The sequence below is a fragment of the Myotis myotis genome, unplaced genomic scaffold (genome assembly GCF_014108235.1).
Source record: "Myotis myotis isolate mMyoMyo1 unplaced genomic scaffold, mMyoMyo1.p scaffold_m19_p_9, whole genome shotgun sequence".
NCBI lineage: Eukaryota > Metazoa > Chordata > Mammalia > Chiroptera > Vespertilionidae > Myotis > Myotis myotis.
Window position 1 is genome coordinate 632,173 of NW_023416401.1, and position 17,907 is coordinate 650,079.

General features: G+C 58.1%; 1 protein-coding gene across 9 annotated transcripts in view; it reads left to right on the forward strand.

Moving 5' to 3' along the window:
* The window catches only part of OSBPL1A (oxysterol binding protein like 1A), a 107,040-nt gene that overhangs the window by 53,521 nt on the left and 35,612 nt on the right, over window positions 1–17,907 (forward strand). For 7 of the 9 annotated variants that reach the window (XM_036321053.1, XM_036321055.1, XM_036321054.1 and 4 more), the window contains one exon: window positions 8,627–8,786. The exons of 1 other annotated variant lie outside the window; for it this stretch is intronic. In XM_036321053.1, coding sequence (XP_036176946.1) covers window positions 8,627–8,786 — 160 coding nt within the window. Of the gene's footprint in view, window positions 1–8,626; window positions 8,787–13,770; window positions 13,886–17,907 lie in introns of those variants that run through there. One more of the 9 variants, XM_036321059.1, reaches the window with a different exon arrangement.

The window sequence follows — 17,907 nt, forward strand, 5'->3', positions numbered from 1 at the left end:
GAAATTTTCAAATCACTTGTTTAATTTTATTTGCTCATGAGATTTGTATTTTTTTATTATTATTTCAGAGAGGAAGGGAGAGGGAGAGAGAGAGAGAAACATCAGTGATGAGAGAGAATCATTGATCGGCTGCCTCCTGCATGCCCCACACTGGGGATTGAGCCCACACCCCCGGCATGTGCCCTTGACTGGAATCGAACCTGGGCCCTTCAGTCCGCAGGCCGACGCTCTATCCACTGAGACAAGCTGGCCAGGACGAGGTTTGCATTTTGTGAAAATAAACACAGGCTGTTACAATAAGAATGCTCGTCTTCGGGCTGTAAGTGCCAACAGAGCCTCCCGGGCTGGTCTCCTGCGGCCCCGTGGAGGGCCCTCCTGAGCCGGGACTGCGAGGCCTGGGGCGCACGGCTTTCTGGTATCAGATGTTGTCCTCAGACGAGTTCGTGATCCCAGCTTGTCCTCCTCCCCAGCCCCCTTGAGAAGGTGAAAACTCTGGTCAAAACAGAATAAACCCCAGAGCCCGTGCAAGCAGACTGTCTTCCTGGCTCCGTGCTCAGCGTGTGCAGGAGGGTGTTCGGGAGCCCGGGTGGAGCGTCAGGACGGGGGCTGGGAGTCAGGTCTGTTGTGCGGGACGATCGCAGCGCAGTGAGGAGAGATGTGCGCTAGGAGTCTGCGCCCGGAAGGACGCCCGGTGGCGCTGGGCCTGGTGCACGAGGTGGTCCGTGGGGTGCCCGTGGTGCTGAGCCAGCCTGTGGCCTGGGGTGCTGCAGCCCCCCTCACGTCGGCACACGTCTCGCCCAGGGCTCCACTCACGTGATGAGGTGATGCTGGTGCAACAGACTCACTGGCCTGCCGTCGTATGGGAGTATGGCACCTGCAGTGCGTGCTGCGTGGCACTTACAGCAAACGGCTCTGTGACGGGCTTGTGCGTTCACTCTGATCAGGACTTCAGGGGGCATGGCTCCTGCGCACACAACACGCTCGCTGTGAACAGTCCATGTCACACCCACGCCCCCAGCAGCCACATCCTCTCGTGTTTGCCCTTCTCCTGATGGCACCATCTCCTCCCGTGTTTGCTTGAACCTCACCTTGTAGGTGGTACCACAGAGCCCAGGTGTGTGGTAGGCGGTACCACAGAGCCCAGGTGTGTGGTAGGCGGTACCACAGAGCCCAGGTGTGTGGTAGGCGGTACCACAGAGCCCAGGTGTGTGGTAGGCGGTACCACAGAGCCCGCGTGTGTGGTAGGCGGTACCACAGAGCCCGCGTGTGTGGTAGGCGGTACCACAGAGCCCGCGTGTGTGTAGGCGGTACCACAGAGCCCGCGTGTGTGTAGGCGGTACCACAGAGCCCGCGTGTGTGGTAGGCGGTACCACAGAGCCCGCGTGTGTGGTAGGCGGTACCACAGAGCCCGCGTGTGTGGTAGGCGGTACCACAGAGCCCGCGTGTGTGTAGGCGGTACCACAGAGCCCGCGTGTGTGTAGGCGGTACCACAGAGCCCGCGTGTGTGTAGGCGGTACCACAGAGCCCGCGTGGTGGTAGGCGGTACCACAGAGCCCGCGTGTGTGGTAGGCGGTACCACAGAGCCCGCGTGTGTGGTAGGCGGTACCACAGAGCCCGCGTGGTGGTAGGCGGTACCACAGAGCCCGCGGTGTGGTAGGCGGTACCACAGAGCCCGCGTGTGTGGTAGGCGGTACCACAGAGCCCGCGTGTGTGTAGGCGGTACCACAGAGCCCGCGTGTGTGGTAGGCGGTACCACAGAGCCCGCGTGTGTGGTAGGCGGTACCACAGAGCCCGCGTGTGTGTAGGCGGTACCACAGAGCCCGCGTGTGTGGTAGGCGGTACCACAGAGCCCGCGTGTGTGGTAGGCGGTACCACAGAGCCCGCGTGGTGGTAGGCGGTACCACAGAGCCCGCGTGTGTGTAGGCGGTACCACAGAGCCCGCGTGTGTGGTAGGCGGTACCACAGAGCCCGCGTGGTGGTAGGCGGTACCACAGAGCCCGCGTGTGTGGGAGGCGGTACCACAGAGCCCGCGTGTGTGGTAGGCGGTACCACAGAGCCCAGGTGTGTGGTAGGCGGTACCACAGAGCCCGCGTGGTGGTAGGCGGTACCACAGAGCCCGCGTGTGTGGTAGGCGGTACCACAGAGCCCGCGTGGTGGTAGGCGGTACCACAGAGCCCGCGTGGTGGTAGGCGGTACCACAGAGCCCGCGTGTGTGGTAGGCGGTACCACAGAGCCCACGTGGTGGTAGGTGGTACCACAGAGCCCACGTGGTGGTAGGTGGTACCACAGAGCCCACGTGTGTGGTAGGCGGTACCACAGAGCCCACGTGGTGGTAGGCGGTACCACAGAGCCCACGTGTGTGGTAGGCGGTACCACAGAGCCCACGTGGTGGTAGGCGGTACCACAGAGCCCGCGTGTGTGTTAGGCGGTACCACAGAGCCCGCGTGTGTGTAGGCTGACCGTGTAGGTTTGCTCGCATAGGACGAAGCGCCGGGGGGTGCATTGCTGAGAACGTGTGCGCTGGTGGGTGGCTCTGGGCCGCGGTACGGATGCCTCTGCAGAACGTCATCCTTGAAAAAAGCCAGAACAGAAGAGCCCACCCCACCGGGTCCACGGCCTTGCCCTTTACAGACAGACAGACCTCACTCCTGGGGACAGAAATCTGGGCAGGGCTGCCTGCGGGGAGGCTGGGAGAGGGGCTCAGGGGGACACAGCAGACGAGGCAGTGACGCCAGCTACAGGGTTACATGTCCGTGAAGATTCACTGGACGGCCCTGAGGTGTCTTATTGGGTATAAATAACCTCTCCGTTTCCTTGGACGTTAGAGCCGGGAGAGTTTTCCTGGGGTTTTATTTTTCTCCACAGAAACATCAACGACAGAGCCCTTGGGGAACACCTGGAATGAGGCCTGTTAGCTGGTGATGCAACGTCTCTGCTTCTGGAAAGTACTGTGCACCTCCTTTGGGCACAGAGCTCGTCCCCCGGGGGGCGTGCAGGAGGCAGCGGGTCAGACATCCCGGGGTTCACACGCCGCAGGAGCCTGTGCGGGATTATATAAGACGAGGCTATTTTTAGGCAGGAGCTCAGACACCAGGCAAGGCAAGACAGGGGTGCCTCACCGAACCTCGAACCTCGGCCTGGGCTCCGCACCAGGGCTGGGGCCCGCGGTCCTGCTGGGCCGGAGGAGAAGGGCACGTGCAGGTGGTGCGGCCACCGGCACAGCCTCGCTGTTTCAGTGCCTCGCCGCCGCCCTTTCAGGTCCGATGCGACGTTTTGCAGAAAAACCTGATAATGCAAACATCAGCTCCTAAAGATTCATACTGAGTTCTTATTCCCTGCTAACCTTTGGCAAGTAAAAACTTGATGATATTCAGTTTGTACAAATATATACATTCCTCACGGGGCTGCGATGAGGGCCTACGGCCTACCAGCATGTAAGTGCCTTTTACACTAAATGCCACGCGGGCACTTGGTTAGTCCTAGACGTGGAAGTAGCCCTGTGTACACAGCACGTCTTTCTGTGCAGACCCTGTGAGGCAAAGGCCTTTCTTTGCTAAATAAACTCTTTTACTGAAGTTAAGAATAATGAGGTTTTTGGAGGCATTTTTACTCAGGGTCCTGCACTGTGAAATGATCACCTTCCTGGTCAGCTTTGAGGTGCTTGTAAAGCTGGCTGCAGGATCTCATTGCACAGAGTTCCTTTGCATCGCTTCTGGGCGCCTCTGCCTGTCCTGCTTCTCCACACCTTGGTGTTTATTCACTGGAAAATGTTACTTTGTACTTCCCTCTGCGCAGGTCCCTGGCACCATCCTTGCAGTGGGAATACAGTCAGAATGACTATTTAGTGGGGAGTTAAAGAGACACGATAAAAAGCAGACGTGTAAGAATTTCAGAATCTGTATTAAATAGGTTGGCTTAGAATTTTACCATTCTGATGTAGCCAAATTGACTTATTACTGTACACGGCAGTTTAACATTTTGGTCTGTAATTTACCTTTTGACACTTTAATACATTATATTGTAATCTAGGATCTTATACATTGGAAATTATACATTGAGGTGCATAGGGCTTTTGGGATTATAAACCTGCGAAGGGCTGTTTCTGGAGTGTAACATGCCTGTGGTTTTGGACATTTAATTTACGGTAGGCGTTCCTCAGTGAGTGTTCTGATCAGCAGGTTTTATGATCTCTTGCTCCTGCGTATTTTCAATGGCAGGACCGTCCGCTGAACAAGGCCGCGGGCTGAATGTGTGTGAAGTCGACTGTTGGTAGCTTATGTGGACGTGAGCAGTACTTCTGTTTCAAAAGACATTTCTCTTTTCTCCTTTTGTTTTTTTAAGAAATGTAAAACCTAAACTTCCTTATTACATTGTTGTATCTAGTGCTCATCTCCAGTTGATTTTATCTCCATGGGGTTGTTTTAAATCCATCTGACAGAATGAGCATCAGATACTCTGGGTTTGTATTGATTCTTCCCAGCACGACGACCCCCTTCTTTAAGGTGCCCCCCCTTATTTCCAGCTCTTTCTCCGGTGCCTGTGTATTGGGCTCCGTCCTGGACTCGGGCGTATCCAGTTACCCCCAAATTCTCCCTGGGCCCATGTGTCTGAAGTTAACCTTGGAGTCGCCCCCAGGTCACCAGCCGACATTCAGTTTAACGAGCCCCCTGGGGGCCTGTTACTCAGAGCCGTCAGCGAGTCCGCACCCACACGCCAGTCTCCCGGGGGGGCAGGGCCTCCGGCAGAGGGGACCCGGGAGCTCCCAGTGGGTTGCCTTTCCTGTGGCGGGACCAGAGCGAGGACGTGGCAGTGCCAGCAAAGGGGCTTTGTTAGCCGGGCCAGGAGCCAGTCACAGCCCGCACTCCCCGCCGCCCTGTGCTGGGCACCCGGGCTGGTGAGTGAGGCTGTGGGGCCCTGGACGTGACCTCGTTTCCATCGGGCGGCCCTGTCCTGTGAAACTGAGGAGAGGAGAGGCTTCTTGTTACATCGCAGGCGGCCGTCGGCGATGACCTCATTGTCTGTCTCCTTTCTCGGTTTCTCACATGCCCCCCGCGGCTGACGGAGCAATGAGGTCGGGTAAGAATTCGGGGGGGGGGGCGGGGGGGAGGGTAGCTGGTTACGCCCGAGTCCAGGACGGAGCCCAATACACAGGCACCCGAGGAAGAGCTGGAAATAAAGGGGGCGGCTCCCGACGGGATGGTGGTGCTCGGAGGAGTCAATGTGAACCCAGAACATCTGAGGCGCATTTTGTCAGACGGATTTAAACAACCTTCCTCGAAGTAGAGGGCCGCCGCCGCCTGACCCTGTGCCACACCCCCTTCCCTCTCCCTGCAGCCAAGGACGCCCCTCCGAGCCCTTAGGAGGGCTGGCTGCACACGGGGCTGACCCCAGCCCCCCTCGCAGGAGCTCCCCTCCCCCACACCGGCCGCCCCTCGCTGTGGAGTCGCCCCTCGTGTGGAAACGCGTGGCCCCTCCGCTCCAGCAGCTGCCTGGGTTTCCTCCTCCTGGTCAGCGAGGCTCCAGGGATGGGCCTCCCTCCCGTTTCCTTCGCGTACTTTCCGACCCGCGGCCGCTGGTCTTCGCCTCGAACGTCTGCTCCCCACGACCTGGAGCTGCCGCCCGCAGACCCTCACCGCACCCGCGTCTGTCCTCAGCGTCTGACCGTCAATCCCTTTCCTCCTTTTATTCCCCCTGGAACGTCCCGGGCCCCACACGCCTGCTCTCTGCGCTCTCCCCGCGGCTTCCTTTGCTGGCGCTTTCTCGTTCCTCCGTCAGAAGGAAACTGGGCCTGGGTTTGGGCCACCTGGCGGCTCTGAAGCGATGGCATCTCGCACGTCCTGTTTAGGCTGTGCCCTGGCTGCCGGCCCTCCCGCGTCATCACCGCGTTAGGTCGTGAGTGACGGCTCTGTCTGCCGCTGCCCGGGCCAAACCCCGGGGTCACCTCGGCGCCTCTTCTCTCATGTCCACAGTCAGCCTGCCAGCGGTCGCAGGCCGGCCTGCAACACCCCCCAGACCTGCCACCGCGCACCTCGTTGCTCTGGTCCGTCTCTCCTGGGGGCTGCAGGGTACTCCTAAGGGATCTTTTTTCCCCAATTATTTTTTTTATTGATTTCAGAGAGGGGAGGGGAGGGGAGGGGAGGAGAGGAGAGGGAGAAAGAGATAGAAACATCGGTGATGAGAGAGAATCCTTGATTGGCTGCCTCCTGCACGCCCCACACTGCGGATCCAGCCCACAACCCGGGCACGTACCCTGACTGGGAATCGAACCGTGACCTCCTGATCATAGGTCGACGCTCACCACTGAGCCACACTGTCTGGTCTGGGCAGGATCCTTATTTCTTCTACTCCTGACCTCCCCGCAGGTTTCTTCCCCCACGTGTCAGCCAGAGAGAGAGAGCGGTAAACCGAATGGTGTCACTGCCCGGCTCCGCCCTCGGTGGCCCCTCACTCGGTGCAGAGCCGGCCTCCACAGGGCGGTGCCCCCCACCCCCAGCCTCACTCCTAGATGGACAGGTTAGACACGAGGCAAGAACTAGCCAGTGCGAGGTCCCGGCCTCCTCCCCCTGCTCCCCTTCCCTCCCCGGGACAGCGCGGCGGGTGTGGAGGCGGCAGGTGCAGGGGTGCGTGTTGCAGGTGGATGGGGGCGCGTGGGGTTTGGGAGGAGCTTTGTGGAGGGGACGGGATCATCTGGGGCCCCGACCACTTACTCTGCCGCTTCCCTGCGACCCGCTGGGTGCCCTCGGCAGGGAGATGCACGTGGCTCCGCGGGAGGGAGGGGAGGGGTGACAGCACCGAAAGGCAGTGTCAGCTGCACGTTTGCGTTTTGATGTCTGAGAAGCTGACATGGTGCCGCGGAAGGGCGAGCGGGGGCGGGTCTGGCTGCCCCCCGGGGGCGGCGCTGGCAGGGCCTCCCTCACAGAGGACTGTTGTGGACACTGTGCTCGATTGGGTGGTTTTTAAAATAGGTGTTTGCATTCCGTAACCCAGGAAAGGGAGGAGGAACAGTTTGTTTTTAAGTTGACTCCAGCCATAGTAAAGGCGTTTATGCTTCAGAGATCAAAGTTAGACGATAAGAACATTTGCAAGTCTTTTGCAATTTATTTTTTTTAAGATTTTTACAAATTCAATTTTAGAGAGAGAAGAAGGGAGAGGGAGAGAGAGAGAGAGAAACATGGATATGAGAGCGGAACATTGATGAGCTGCCTCCCGCACGCCCCCCACTGGGGGCCGAGGCTGCAACCTGGGCCTGTGCCCTGAACGGGAATCGAACCAGCAACCCTTTCCGCATTCGGGACGATGCCCCACCCCCTGGGCCACACCAGCCAGGGCCAGGCTTTTGCAGTTTCTTAAAAACTGTAATTATGTAAGTATTCCTTTTTTCCCAAGTGCTGCATGTCTTCTCTGCTCATTCTTTCTTATCATTTGTTGGTGTTTTTCCTAATAATAACCTCATTGCTAAAATGATACACGTGAAGGTGCCTGAGGACTGGAGGGTTCCCCGGACAACAAAGGTTCAACCTTGCCCAGCTGGTGTTGCTCAGTGGTTAGTGTTGATCGCTGAACCAGGAGGTCCTGGGTTCGATTCCCAGTCAGGGCACAGGCCTGGGTTGTGAACTCCATCCCCAGAGTGGGGCGTGCAGGAGGCCGTCGATCCATGGTTCTCGCTCATCATTGATGTTTCTATCTCTCTCTCCCTTCTTCTCTGAAATCAATAAAAATATATATTTTAAAAAAATTTGTTAAAAAAAAAAAAAAGCAAGTTGGAAGGTTCTGAGTGGGAGACGGCGTGTTGGACTCAGACGCAGCGGAGCCCTCTCAGTGCCGGGCTCGGGGTTCAGCCACAGGATCTTCTCGATGCCTCGCGGCCGGCCGACGGGAGACCCCACTGCTGCTCCCGCCCGATGCCCGGGGGAGGCTGGAGGCGGCGGGTGCGGACCGGCTGGGCTTGCAGGGATTGAGACAGGAGCGGACTCGGCGCTGTCCGGCCGCCCTCTGCGGGGCCGCGGCTCCCTCTCACGGCCCAGTTGGCTGGAAGGTCCGGCCTGGCATCGGGGAGGGGACAACCTGCAGGGGTGGGACTGGCGACGGGCGCTGCCTTGCTTGTACTTTACCTTTCCTTGGGGTCCTGAGTTCAAGGTGAACTAGGAAATCAAAACCAGAACCTGGGATTTTAAGGTGAAAATTAAGTTTTCGTTGCCCGCCCCTCCCTCCCTTCACGGGACTTGCTAGCGATGGTGGGAGTGAACTGGGGGGTTCGGAGTGGCTCCCGTCATCCCCTTGGGTGGTTTTAGTTCTTTATTTTCTTCAAAAACTTACTGATGGTTTTAACCCCGCCCCCCCCCACCGGCTTAATGTCGCACTGATGCTGAGGGGGGGCTGTTTCTGAAGGGGCTGCATGACCCCCGACCTGCTGACGCTCGTGCACGAGGACCCTGGTCCTCGGAGCTGTGTGTCTGGCGGCTCCGACCCCCGTCATTCGCCGGAGCTGCTGGGAGGAGCCGGGAAGGACCGAATCAGCCGCGCAGCTTTGCACACTCGTCCGCGTGCGCAGGGCACGGCTTTTCACTTCTGACGTGCAGTCAGCTGGAGCCGTGCTCCCGAGTGAGTCTCTCCTGTTTCCTTCCAGGCGAGGAACTTCAAGTTGGAGCAGGAGCAGGAGAAAACCAAGATCCTGTCAGAGGCCCTGGAGGCGCTGGCCACGGAGCACCATGAGCTAGAGCAGTCGCTGGTGGCCGGCTCCCCGCCCAGCGTCCTCAGCGAGGACGAGTTCTACGATGCGCTGTCAGGTGGGTCGGAGTCTCCGGGTTCGACAGGCAGACGGGTCGCTCCCTGTGTCACGTGCGTCATCGGCAGGGGTCTGGCGTGGGGTCGGGGTCGAGGGCGTCACCGCTGGGCTCCTGGCACAGGTGGCGTTGCTCGGCTGGGGATGGAGGGCCCTGGAACCCACATGAGTCCTGGATCCCTTAGTCAGTGACCATCAGTGCCTCCTGGTGCCAGAGCTACACTGTTTAAGGAGAGAGATGGGCGCCCTGTGTCCCCGAGGACACTCTGGGTGCCAGAGCAGTGGTTCCCAGCCTTGCCTGGCCACGCCCCCCTAAGCACCTCTAACATCCTGATGTCCCCCCCTCCCCCGTGACATATAACACTTCTTATTCAAAAAGTGAACTATTCACGCGGAGGGAGCCTAAAAGGCCATGAACTTGGTCTAAACAAGTTTCCAAGGAACATGGCATCCATGAAAGAAAAATAAAAGCACGCAAGGACAGTGGAAGTGCTGAGAAAGACATCACTGGAAATTGTTAAAATAATAATATGAAGTGATATGAAAAATAGCAAATGAAGTTCCAAAACATAACAGAGAACTGAAATGCGTAAATATGTCACAATCTATATGCTGTATGAGAGGCCCCTAGAGCCATAAGACATGCAAAAAGTTCACTGTTAATACTCATTCTCGAATCGCCCCCTTAAAAGTCAAACTGCCCCCTGTGGGGCGTGTGCCCACGTGGGAACCACTGCCCGAGAGGCAAAGATACAGAGAAGTAACGCGATAACAGGAAATACGTCACCTGCCAGAGTCGGGGGAGGCCCTGGTGTTGCGGGAGCAGAGGTGCTTCACGCCGCCCAGAAACACGTGCCAAGTTCAGTCAGCATGTGGGGACCCTGAGGGGGACCCTGAGTGGGATCGGGGGACCTCGCGCCTGAGTGAGCATGCCTCCGTGCGAGCTCACAGTGTAGAATCATTTCTCCAACCCCTGGGCCCTCTTGATTATTTAAAAACTAGAGGCCTGTGCACAAAATTTGTGCACTGGGGGGGGGGGGTGTCCCTCAGCCCGGCCTGCACCCTCTCACAGTCTGGGAGCCCTCGGGGGATGTCCGACTGCTGCTCTCTGTGGGGAGTGGGCCTAAGCCGTCAGTCAGACATCCTTAGCACGGAGGTGGGAGGGCCCAGCTTCTGGCTGAGCAGTGCTCCCCGTGTGGGAGCACACTGACCACCAGGGGTAAGCTCCTGTGTTGAGTGTCTGCCCCCTGGTGGTCAGTGCACATCATAGCAACTGGTCGTTTTGCCATTCGGTTGATTTGCATATTAGCCTTTTATTATATAGGATTGTGTTTTCAGTGTGCTCAGTGACTAAGTCCCCCAGCGCAAACAGATTTCTCTCACGGGGTGGTGGCGTTTCACTGTGTAAGGGGAGGTGAATTAATGAAGCCTCACACTTGTCCTCTGTGTGTGTGTGTGTCTGTATGTGCGTGCATGTGTGTATCTGTGTCTGTTCTCCTGTTCGCGATGTCCGGTCGGAACGGGCATGCGCAGTGCATGTGACCCAAGAGCGCGGATGAGCAAAGCGCATCCAAGTGTGTCCTGAAGTTGAAGCCGGGTTAGCGTTTCTCAGCAGCCGCAAGAGTCCGTGCGCGTGTCTTTTAAAAACGTATCCTTACTGTTGAGCGTATTACAGACGTCCCCTCCTTTCCCCCACGGCCCCTCCACCCAGTTCCCGCCCGCCAGGCCTTCCCCACCCTGGCCTGTGTCCGCGGGGCACGCACATGTGCATACACGGTCGCTGGCTGATTTCTCCCCCTTCCCTCCGAGATGCGCCCGTCTGTCCCACGTAGGCCTCAGTGCTGCCTTATTCATCAGCTTACTTGTTCCTTAGATTCCACATGTGAGTGGGATCATGGGACACTTGTCTTTCTCTGCCTGGCTTATTTCGCTCAGCACCACACTCTCCAGGTCCCTCCATGCTGTCCCCGAGGGTAAGAGAGTCTTCTTTTTTACTGCTGCACAATATCCCATGGTGTGGATGGACCACAGCTTTTTATCCACTCGTCTGCTGATGGGCACGTGGGCTGTTTCCAGACCTTGGCTCTTGTCAGTTGTGCTGCTATGAACATAGGGGTGCATACGTTCTTTCTGATTGGGGTTTCTGGTTTCTTAGGATATGTTCCTAGAAGTGGGATCACTGGGTCAAACGGAAGCTCCGTTTTTATTTTTTGAGGAAATTCCACACTGTTGTCCACAGTGGCTGCCCCGCCTGCATTCCCACCAGCAGGGCCCCCTTTTCTCCGCGTCCTCGCCAGCTCGAGTCTTTTTCAGGCAGAACTGTCCGTGTGGCAGGTGGGGCTGCACAGGAACAGCTGTGGCCTGTGGGCAAAGGTGAACCAGCGACAGCACCTGGGAGCACCGAGAGGAACATTGCACCTTTGCCGACAGTTCCAGCAGCAGGTGGAGAAGGGGCCGTGGCAGTGGGAGGGACAGCACTGGCCGCGCCCCCGCCATGTCCCTGCCTTCTCGCTGTGTCCTGTCTGAGTCGGCTGTGCCCTCTCGCCTGGGCCTGCTCTGTGCGCACCTGCCCGGTGCTTGGTAGCTCCCTCACCTGGCATTTCCAGCACTTGCTCCCCCGTAGCCGCTGCCTCGTTCTGGCCGTTTCCTTGTGTAGCTTCCTGTGTGTTTCTTCCCTTCCCACCTGCACTGCATGTTCCCTGGGGCAGAGCCCGGTGTGTTAGCGTGAGCGTTCCCTTTCCTGCCCAGCCCAACCCGGTGACCTGGGGGGTGTGATGTGCAGCCAGTGAAGCATGACAGAACGTGACTAACAAACGCCTGGGAGACGTGAAGGTGGCACAGCACTCTGCAGAGGCTGGGGGTGACGGATCCTGCATCTAATGCCGCGTTTGCTGTGTGACCCCGCAGATTGCTCCTGCGCACGTCTGCCAGGCACACACGGAGGGGCGTGATTTATCCTTCAGGCTTGGGGCTGACCTTCTGGGCCATCATCCTTTTCTGAGATGATTTTATGCCCGGCCGGTGTGGCTCAGTGGTTGAGCATGACCCATGAACCAGGAGGTCAGGGTTCAATTCCCGCTCAGGGCACATGCTGGTTGTGGGCTTGATCCCCAGCAGGGGGCGTGCAGGAGGCAGCTGATCAATGATTCTCTCTCATTATTGATGTTTCTCTTTCCTTCTCCCTTCCTCTCTGAAATTAATTAAAAATATACTTTAAAAAAAAGGATAAAATGATGAACTTTATAACTGCATTTTCTCTCAATAAAAAATTGTAATAAAAAAAGAGACAGGAACTGCCTAAGCAGCACTATCATTCGGCTGATTTCGACCTTGGACGCCACTCGGGGGTGGGGGCGGGGCTGGAATGCAGCCAGTCTCTGCCTCAGGCGTCTGCATCTCCTCCGTGGATTACAGGCCCCCCCTCCCCCCTCTGCACCCCGAGTGTCGTCCGCAGTTTCTCCAGGTGGGGCCGGTGGTGCTCACTCTCTGTGCTCGTCACAGGAACATGCTGCCGTGGGGTCTGTGCAGAAAGGCCTCAGCCCTGCCTAACTGTCCGGCACTGGGGTTTGAAGCTGGGGGCACCTTGGTGACCACGCCCAGTGTCCAGGAAACCCTGCGTCCTCGTGGAGGCATCATGGGGAGCGTGTGCCGGCCACTTCCTGTTGGCCTTGGGGCAGGGCCGGCCGCTGGACAGGACCCAGGCCTTCCACAGGCTCCTCGAACTGTTTGTTCTCCAGCTGGTTCCCAAAGGTCGAGTCAGAAGCACATGTTTGTCAGGACAACCTGTCAGACGCGCTGACGTGCTCACACCCTTCGCGCCAGGCCCTCCCTGCCTTTCACGGGAGGAGAACCAGGACGGGGTGGAGGCGGCGAGCCTCCTGGTTCCACAGGGTCTCACAGGTTTGTCTTGGAGGCGCGGTTGGCAGACGGAAAGCTGTGCACGCGGAACTCACATGTTGATGATCTCGTTTAGTCACGTTAACCAGTCACAACTGTTGGCCTTCATCTGTTTGGATGAGGGGGAGGATTGTTGTGTGAAATGTGTTCAGAATAAAGATCTGGCCCGGCCGGCGTGGCTCAGTGGTTGCACATCGTCCTATGAGTCAGGAGACCTATTCCTGGTCAGGGCACACGCCCGGGTTGCAGGCTGCATCCCCAGTGGCGGGTGTGAGGAGGCAGCTGATCAGTGATTCTCTCTCATCATCGATGTTTCTCTCTCTCTCCCTCTCCCTTCCTCTCTGAAACCAATACGAGCATGTCTAAAACATGCATCTGCACGCAGACCAGCCGCTGTGAGTGTGTGGTCTCACCCTTGGCTCTGGGGTCAGAGGTGACAGGACCCGATGGTCAGAGGCCATGCAGCCAGCAGGTGTGTGTGTTTCCATTGGACTCGGATACGCACGTTCACCATTTAACCATCTTCCCGCACCCCGTGCGGCGGGTGAAGTGCAGGCACGTGGTCGTGCAGCCGTCGCCACCACTACCGCCTGCAGAGCTGCGCGTCCTCCCACAGGGAACGGCGCCCGCCACGTGGCCACTCCCTCCCGCCCCCTTGGCTGTGTGTTTTTAAAATCCTCACCCGAGGATATTGTTTTATTAATTCTTATTGAGAACGGAAGGAAGGGAGGAGGAGGAAGGAGAGAGAAACATCGATGGGTTGCCTCCCACATGTGCCCAGACCCAGGCCAGGGGTTGAGCCCCCGGCCGAGGTCTGTGCCCTTGACCGGGAGTCGAACCCTTGACCCTTCAGTCCCAGTCCAACGTTCTAACCACTGGGCACCAGCTGGGGCCCCTTGTTTGCTTTTGAAGCCTGAGTTGGGGCCTCGTACTCCTGTCAGCGTGCCCTGTGCCCCCAACAGGAGGCAGCAGACGCTCCCGGGATGTGTGGCTCCCACGAAGGCATTGCAGTGCTCAGGCCTGCGGGATGGGGGGTGCAGTCGGCCCGTGTGATGCTGACAGTTGAGGACAAGATGGAAAAGCCTGGAAAGGCCGTTCAGAGGCGCCGGACCCGTGGCTGACCCAGCACCAGGCGACTTGGAGACGACGCTGTGGGCAGGCCTGGCCTTCGGCAGCCGCCACGGCAGCGGGGCCCCTGGGTTCCAGGTGAGCGTGTGACTGAATCTGCGGACAGCGCGGTCTCCCGGGGAAGCGGCTCCTGTGCGGGGAGGCCGTGTGGCCGAGCTGGGACGGCATGGGAGTGAGGCGGCCCCTCAGCCTGTTCCCGTGGGTTATGGGACAGCTGTCCGCCCACAGCATCAGGAGCGTGAGCGGCTGTTCTCAGGACCCCGCCAGGTTCTCCTCCCGCCCTGCGGGCCGTGCCGCTGGTCGCCGTGCCTCTTGGCTCCGACGCTGCAGGACGCTCAGTGCCTGTGTGACTGGCCTCTGGCGGGCGTGCATGGCCTCAGGCAAGGGCTGGGATGCCCTCACACCAGCCCGCTCTGGTTTCACTCATCCTGCGTGGCCAGCGTCACGGCCGACTCAGCTTCCTTCCCTCCGGCCGCCACCCCACGCTCACTCCTCGTCATTGTCGCTCATTCGTCACCACAGCCCCTCCCGGCACCTGTCCTTCGCGCGGTGAGACCGTCGGCCCCACTTGGCGGCTGCTGCCCTCCAGGCTTCTCTGTGCACCTGGAAGTATTGTTGCCCTCGCGTGTTCACTGCCCGTCCACCTCTGCTGGCCGTGGGCAGGGACCAGGGGCCGCTGCTCTGTGACTCCAGCCGGCCCTGCACCAGGCAAAGGAGGGCCAGAGGTGGGAGTGAGTCATGGGCCGGCTTGGGAAGGACATTGGACTTTGCAGCGTGGAGGTGATCGGTGCCGGTTGGCAGAGACCTTTGGGGGGTAGGGCGGGGTCGGCCTGATGGTATTAAAGAGGACAGAAGGCTGGGCAAGGAGAGGTGGCAGGCCAGGGAGGAGAGGAGAGAAGGACTGAGGAAGCCACTGAGAGGGAGCTGTGTGCCGCCCCAGGAGAGCGAGGTCTGTTCCGCGTCAGACAGCAGGTCCCTGTGGGTAAGCGCGTGTCCCCACGCTGGGGGGAAGGTGGCGTGTCCCTGTGGGTACGCGTGTGTCCCCACGCTGGGGGGAAGGTGGCATGTCCCTGTGGGTACGCGTGTGTCCCCACGCTGGAGGGAAGGTGGCGTGTCCCTGTGGGTACGCGTGTGGCCCCAGGCTGCGGGGAAGGTGGCGTGTCCCTGGGGGTACGCGTGTGGCCCCAGGCTGCGGGGAAGGTGGCGTGTCCCTGGGGGTACGCGTGTGGCCCCAGGCTGCGGGGAAGGTGGCGTGTCCCTGTGGGTATGCGTGTGGCCCCAGGCTGCGGGGAAGGTGGCGTGTCCCTGTGGGTATGCGTGTGGCCCCAGGCTGCGGGGAAGTGGCACCAAGGGGGAAGTGGCACCTCCTTGGTGTGTAGTCACTGAGTTGAAGTCTTGTTTTGAGAAACGTCTGTCTGCTCCATAGCGGCTCTGACTGCCCTACCTCCTGTGGCATTCACTCTGCACCTGCTTTTTGTTAAGAAGTTTCTGTTGAAATGCAAAGTCCCTGTCTTGTGGCATCCTGAGCCAGGGGACGAGGTGAGGTACCGGGGCTGCAGGAGGGAGGGCAGAGGAAGAGCAGGTGTCCATCACCATCACCAGGTGCCCATTGCTGGGTGTCCATCACAGGTGCCCATCATTAGGTGCCCATCACCAGGTGCTCATCACCCGGTGTTTGCCGCCCTAGATAGGCCACACAGTGCAATCTCTGTACCAGCTCGTATTCTGGGCAAGGCCCCAGCCAGGTTGTGCTGCGTAGCTAAAGCGGGGGGTGCGAGTTTCTCCTGAGTCCGAGGGGTCTCTCTCCATCGCCTTCAGCTCAAGACAATCCACCTGCCGAAGTGGCACATTTCGGGGAGACCTGCACCCCATCAGCGACACCCCCGTTACACAGCAGTGATGCCCCTCTAATGATGCTGACCGATTCTGACGGGATCCTTCTGTTGGACCCTTTAAATTCTTCATTTCTCACATGAAACAAAACGTGACAACGTGGAGGTGAAAGCCACCTCCCCCGCCCCCAAGACCCCTGTCGGCTCTCCTCAGGTGCTGCTCACGCGGCTCCTTCCCTCTCTCGCCTGCACTGAGCTGAGTGCCTGCGGTGAGCCCCCCCACCCCCCCAGCACTCGCCCCCGTACCTCCTGGGCTCCAGACCAGCCCGCCCCCCGTCCTCGGGGCTGTACACGATCCGCTTACCTGACCCAGTCGGGCGTTCTCCGAGGCCGAGCGCAGCGGTCACGGTGCTTGTATGTGGGCTGAGAAGTGGTGTCGGGTTGTTCTTGTTTAGGGTTATGTTAAAAGCACGTTCTCTATTTCATCAGACCGTTTTGGGCGATGTAACCTTAGCAACTGCTGCTTCATCGCATGGCAGGCTGTCCCTTGTTGTGGGCTTTACGGCTTGTCTTAAAACCCCAATAAAATATGGTGACTGACAGCATTGACCATGAAAAGTACTTCTTCGAATGTCTCCTACGTACCTGTTTGGTATAAGACACGGGACAGACAAAGCCCTCTCTCTCATCTGGCCGTGTTATGGCTGCAACATCAGCACAGCGTGGCCAGCACTGGGTCTGCTGTGAGTAACTCCACCATCCGGGTCCGGAGTCCAGGCTCAGGGCTGCTGGCCACGACGGCGCTGTCAGCAGCGTGACTAATCAGGCTAATGCGATAAAAACAAGGCTCCTCTGCCGGCTGAGTGCGTGCGGGGGAGAGGGAAGCACTAAAAATAATGATTTCCTGGACATCTTGGCTGAGCCATGTTAAGGACATGAACGGAAACGCGTTTAAGGAAGTTTGCCTGATGTGTCTGGGAGCCGGGCGTGCTGAGTGTGGGTGACTTGCTCAAGGGAAGGTCGACGTGACCTTGGGTTTGCATTTTAATAAATACCGAGGGGCCGTGGAGAGTGTCCTGAGGATGAGGGACCGTGACTTCGAGCTGAAATACGGAACGTTAAACGAGGAGTCAGGAAACCTGGGCGCACACACGTCCGGGGCGTCCGGCTCAGACACCAGACGCCGTCAGCATCCTCGCTGCCCGTCACGTGCCTGGGCACGACGCTGTCCTGTGCGGGTAGTTAGTCCTGATTCCCAGGCAGCCAGATGGCTCCATGCGGAACACAGCCCAGTGGGGACGTGGCATTTTCATCCCAAAACCCCTGCCCGGGAATTCGGTGTTACCTGGACACTCTGGCTTCAGCGCTGGAGGGTTTAAGTAACATCCCACGTAATGGGCCCTGGGCCTTGTGGTTCGGCTGGTTGAGCGTCGTCCCAAAAGGTTGCTGGTTCGATTCTCAGTCGGGGCACATGCCTGGGTTTTTGCTTGGTCCTGGTGGGCGGTGTGCAGGAAGCAGCCGATCGATGTTTCTCTCTCTCCCTTCCTCCCTAAAAATCAATAAACTATTCTTTTTTTAAAAAAATATATTTTATTGATTTTTTACAGAGAGGAAGGGAGAGAGATAGAGAGTTAGAAACATCAATGAGAGAGAAACATCGATCAGCTGCCTCCTGCACACTCCCAACTGGGGATGTGCCCGCAACCAAGGTACATGCCCTTGACCAGAATCGAACCTGGGACCCCTCAGTCCTCAGGCCGACGCTCTATCCACCGAGCCAAACTGGTTTCGGCAATAAACTATTCTTAAAAAAAAAAAAAAAAAAGTAGCCCGGCTGGTGTTGCTCAGTGGTTGAGTGTCAACCTATGAACCAGGAGGTCACAGCTGGATTCCCAGTCAGGGCACATGCCCGGGTTGTGGACTCGATCCCCAGTAGGGGGAGTGCAGGAGGCAGCTGGTGGATGATTCTCATCATTAATGTTTCCCTCTCTCCCTCTTCCTTCCTCTCTGAAATCAATAAAAATGCATTTTTTTAAAAAGTAATATCATAGCAGAAGAAGTATTTTTTTAAATACACATATATTTTTTAAAATATATTTTATTGATCTTTTACAGAGAGGAAGGGAGAGGAATAGAGAGTTAGAAACATTGGATGAGAGAGAAACATCGATCAGCTGCCTCCTGCACACCCCCTACTGGGGATGTGCCTGCAACCCAGGTACATGCCCTTGACCAGAATCGAACCCAGGACCCTTCAGTCCGCAGGCC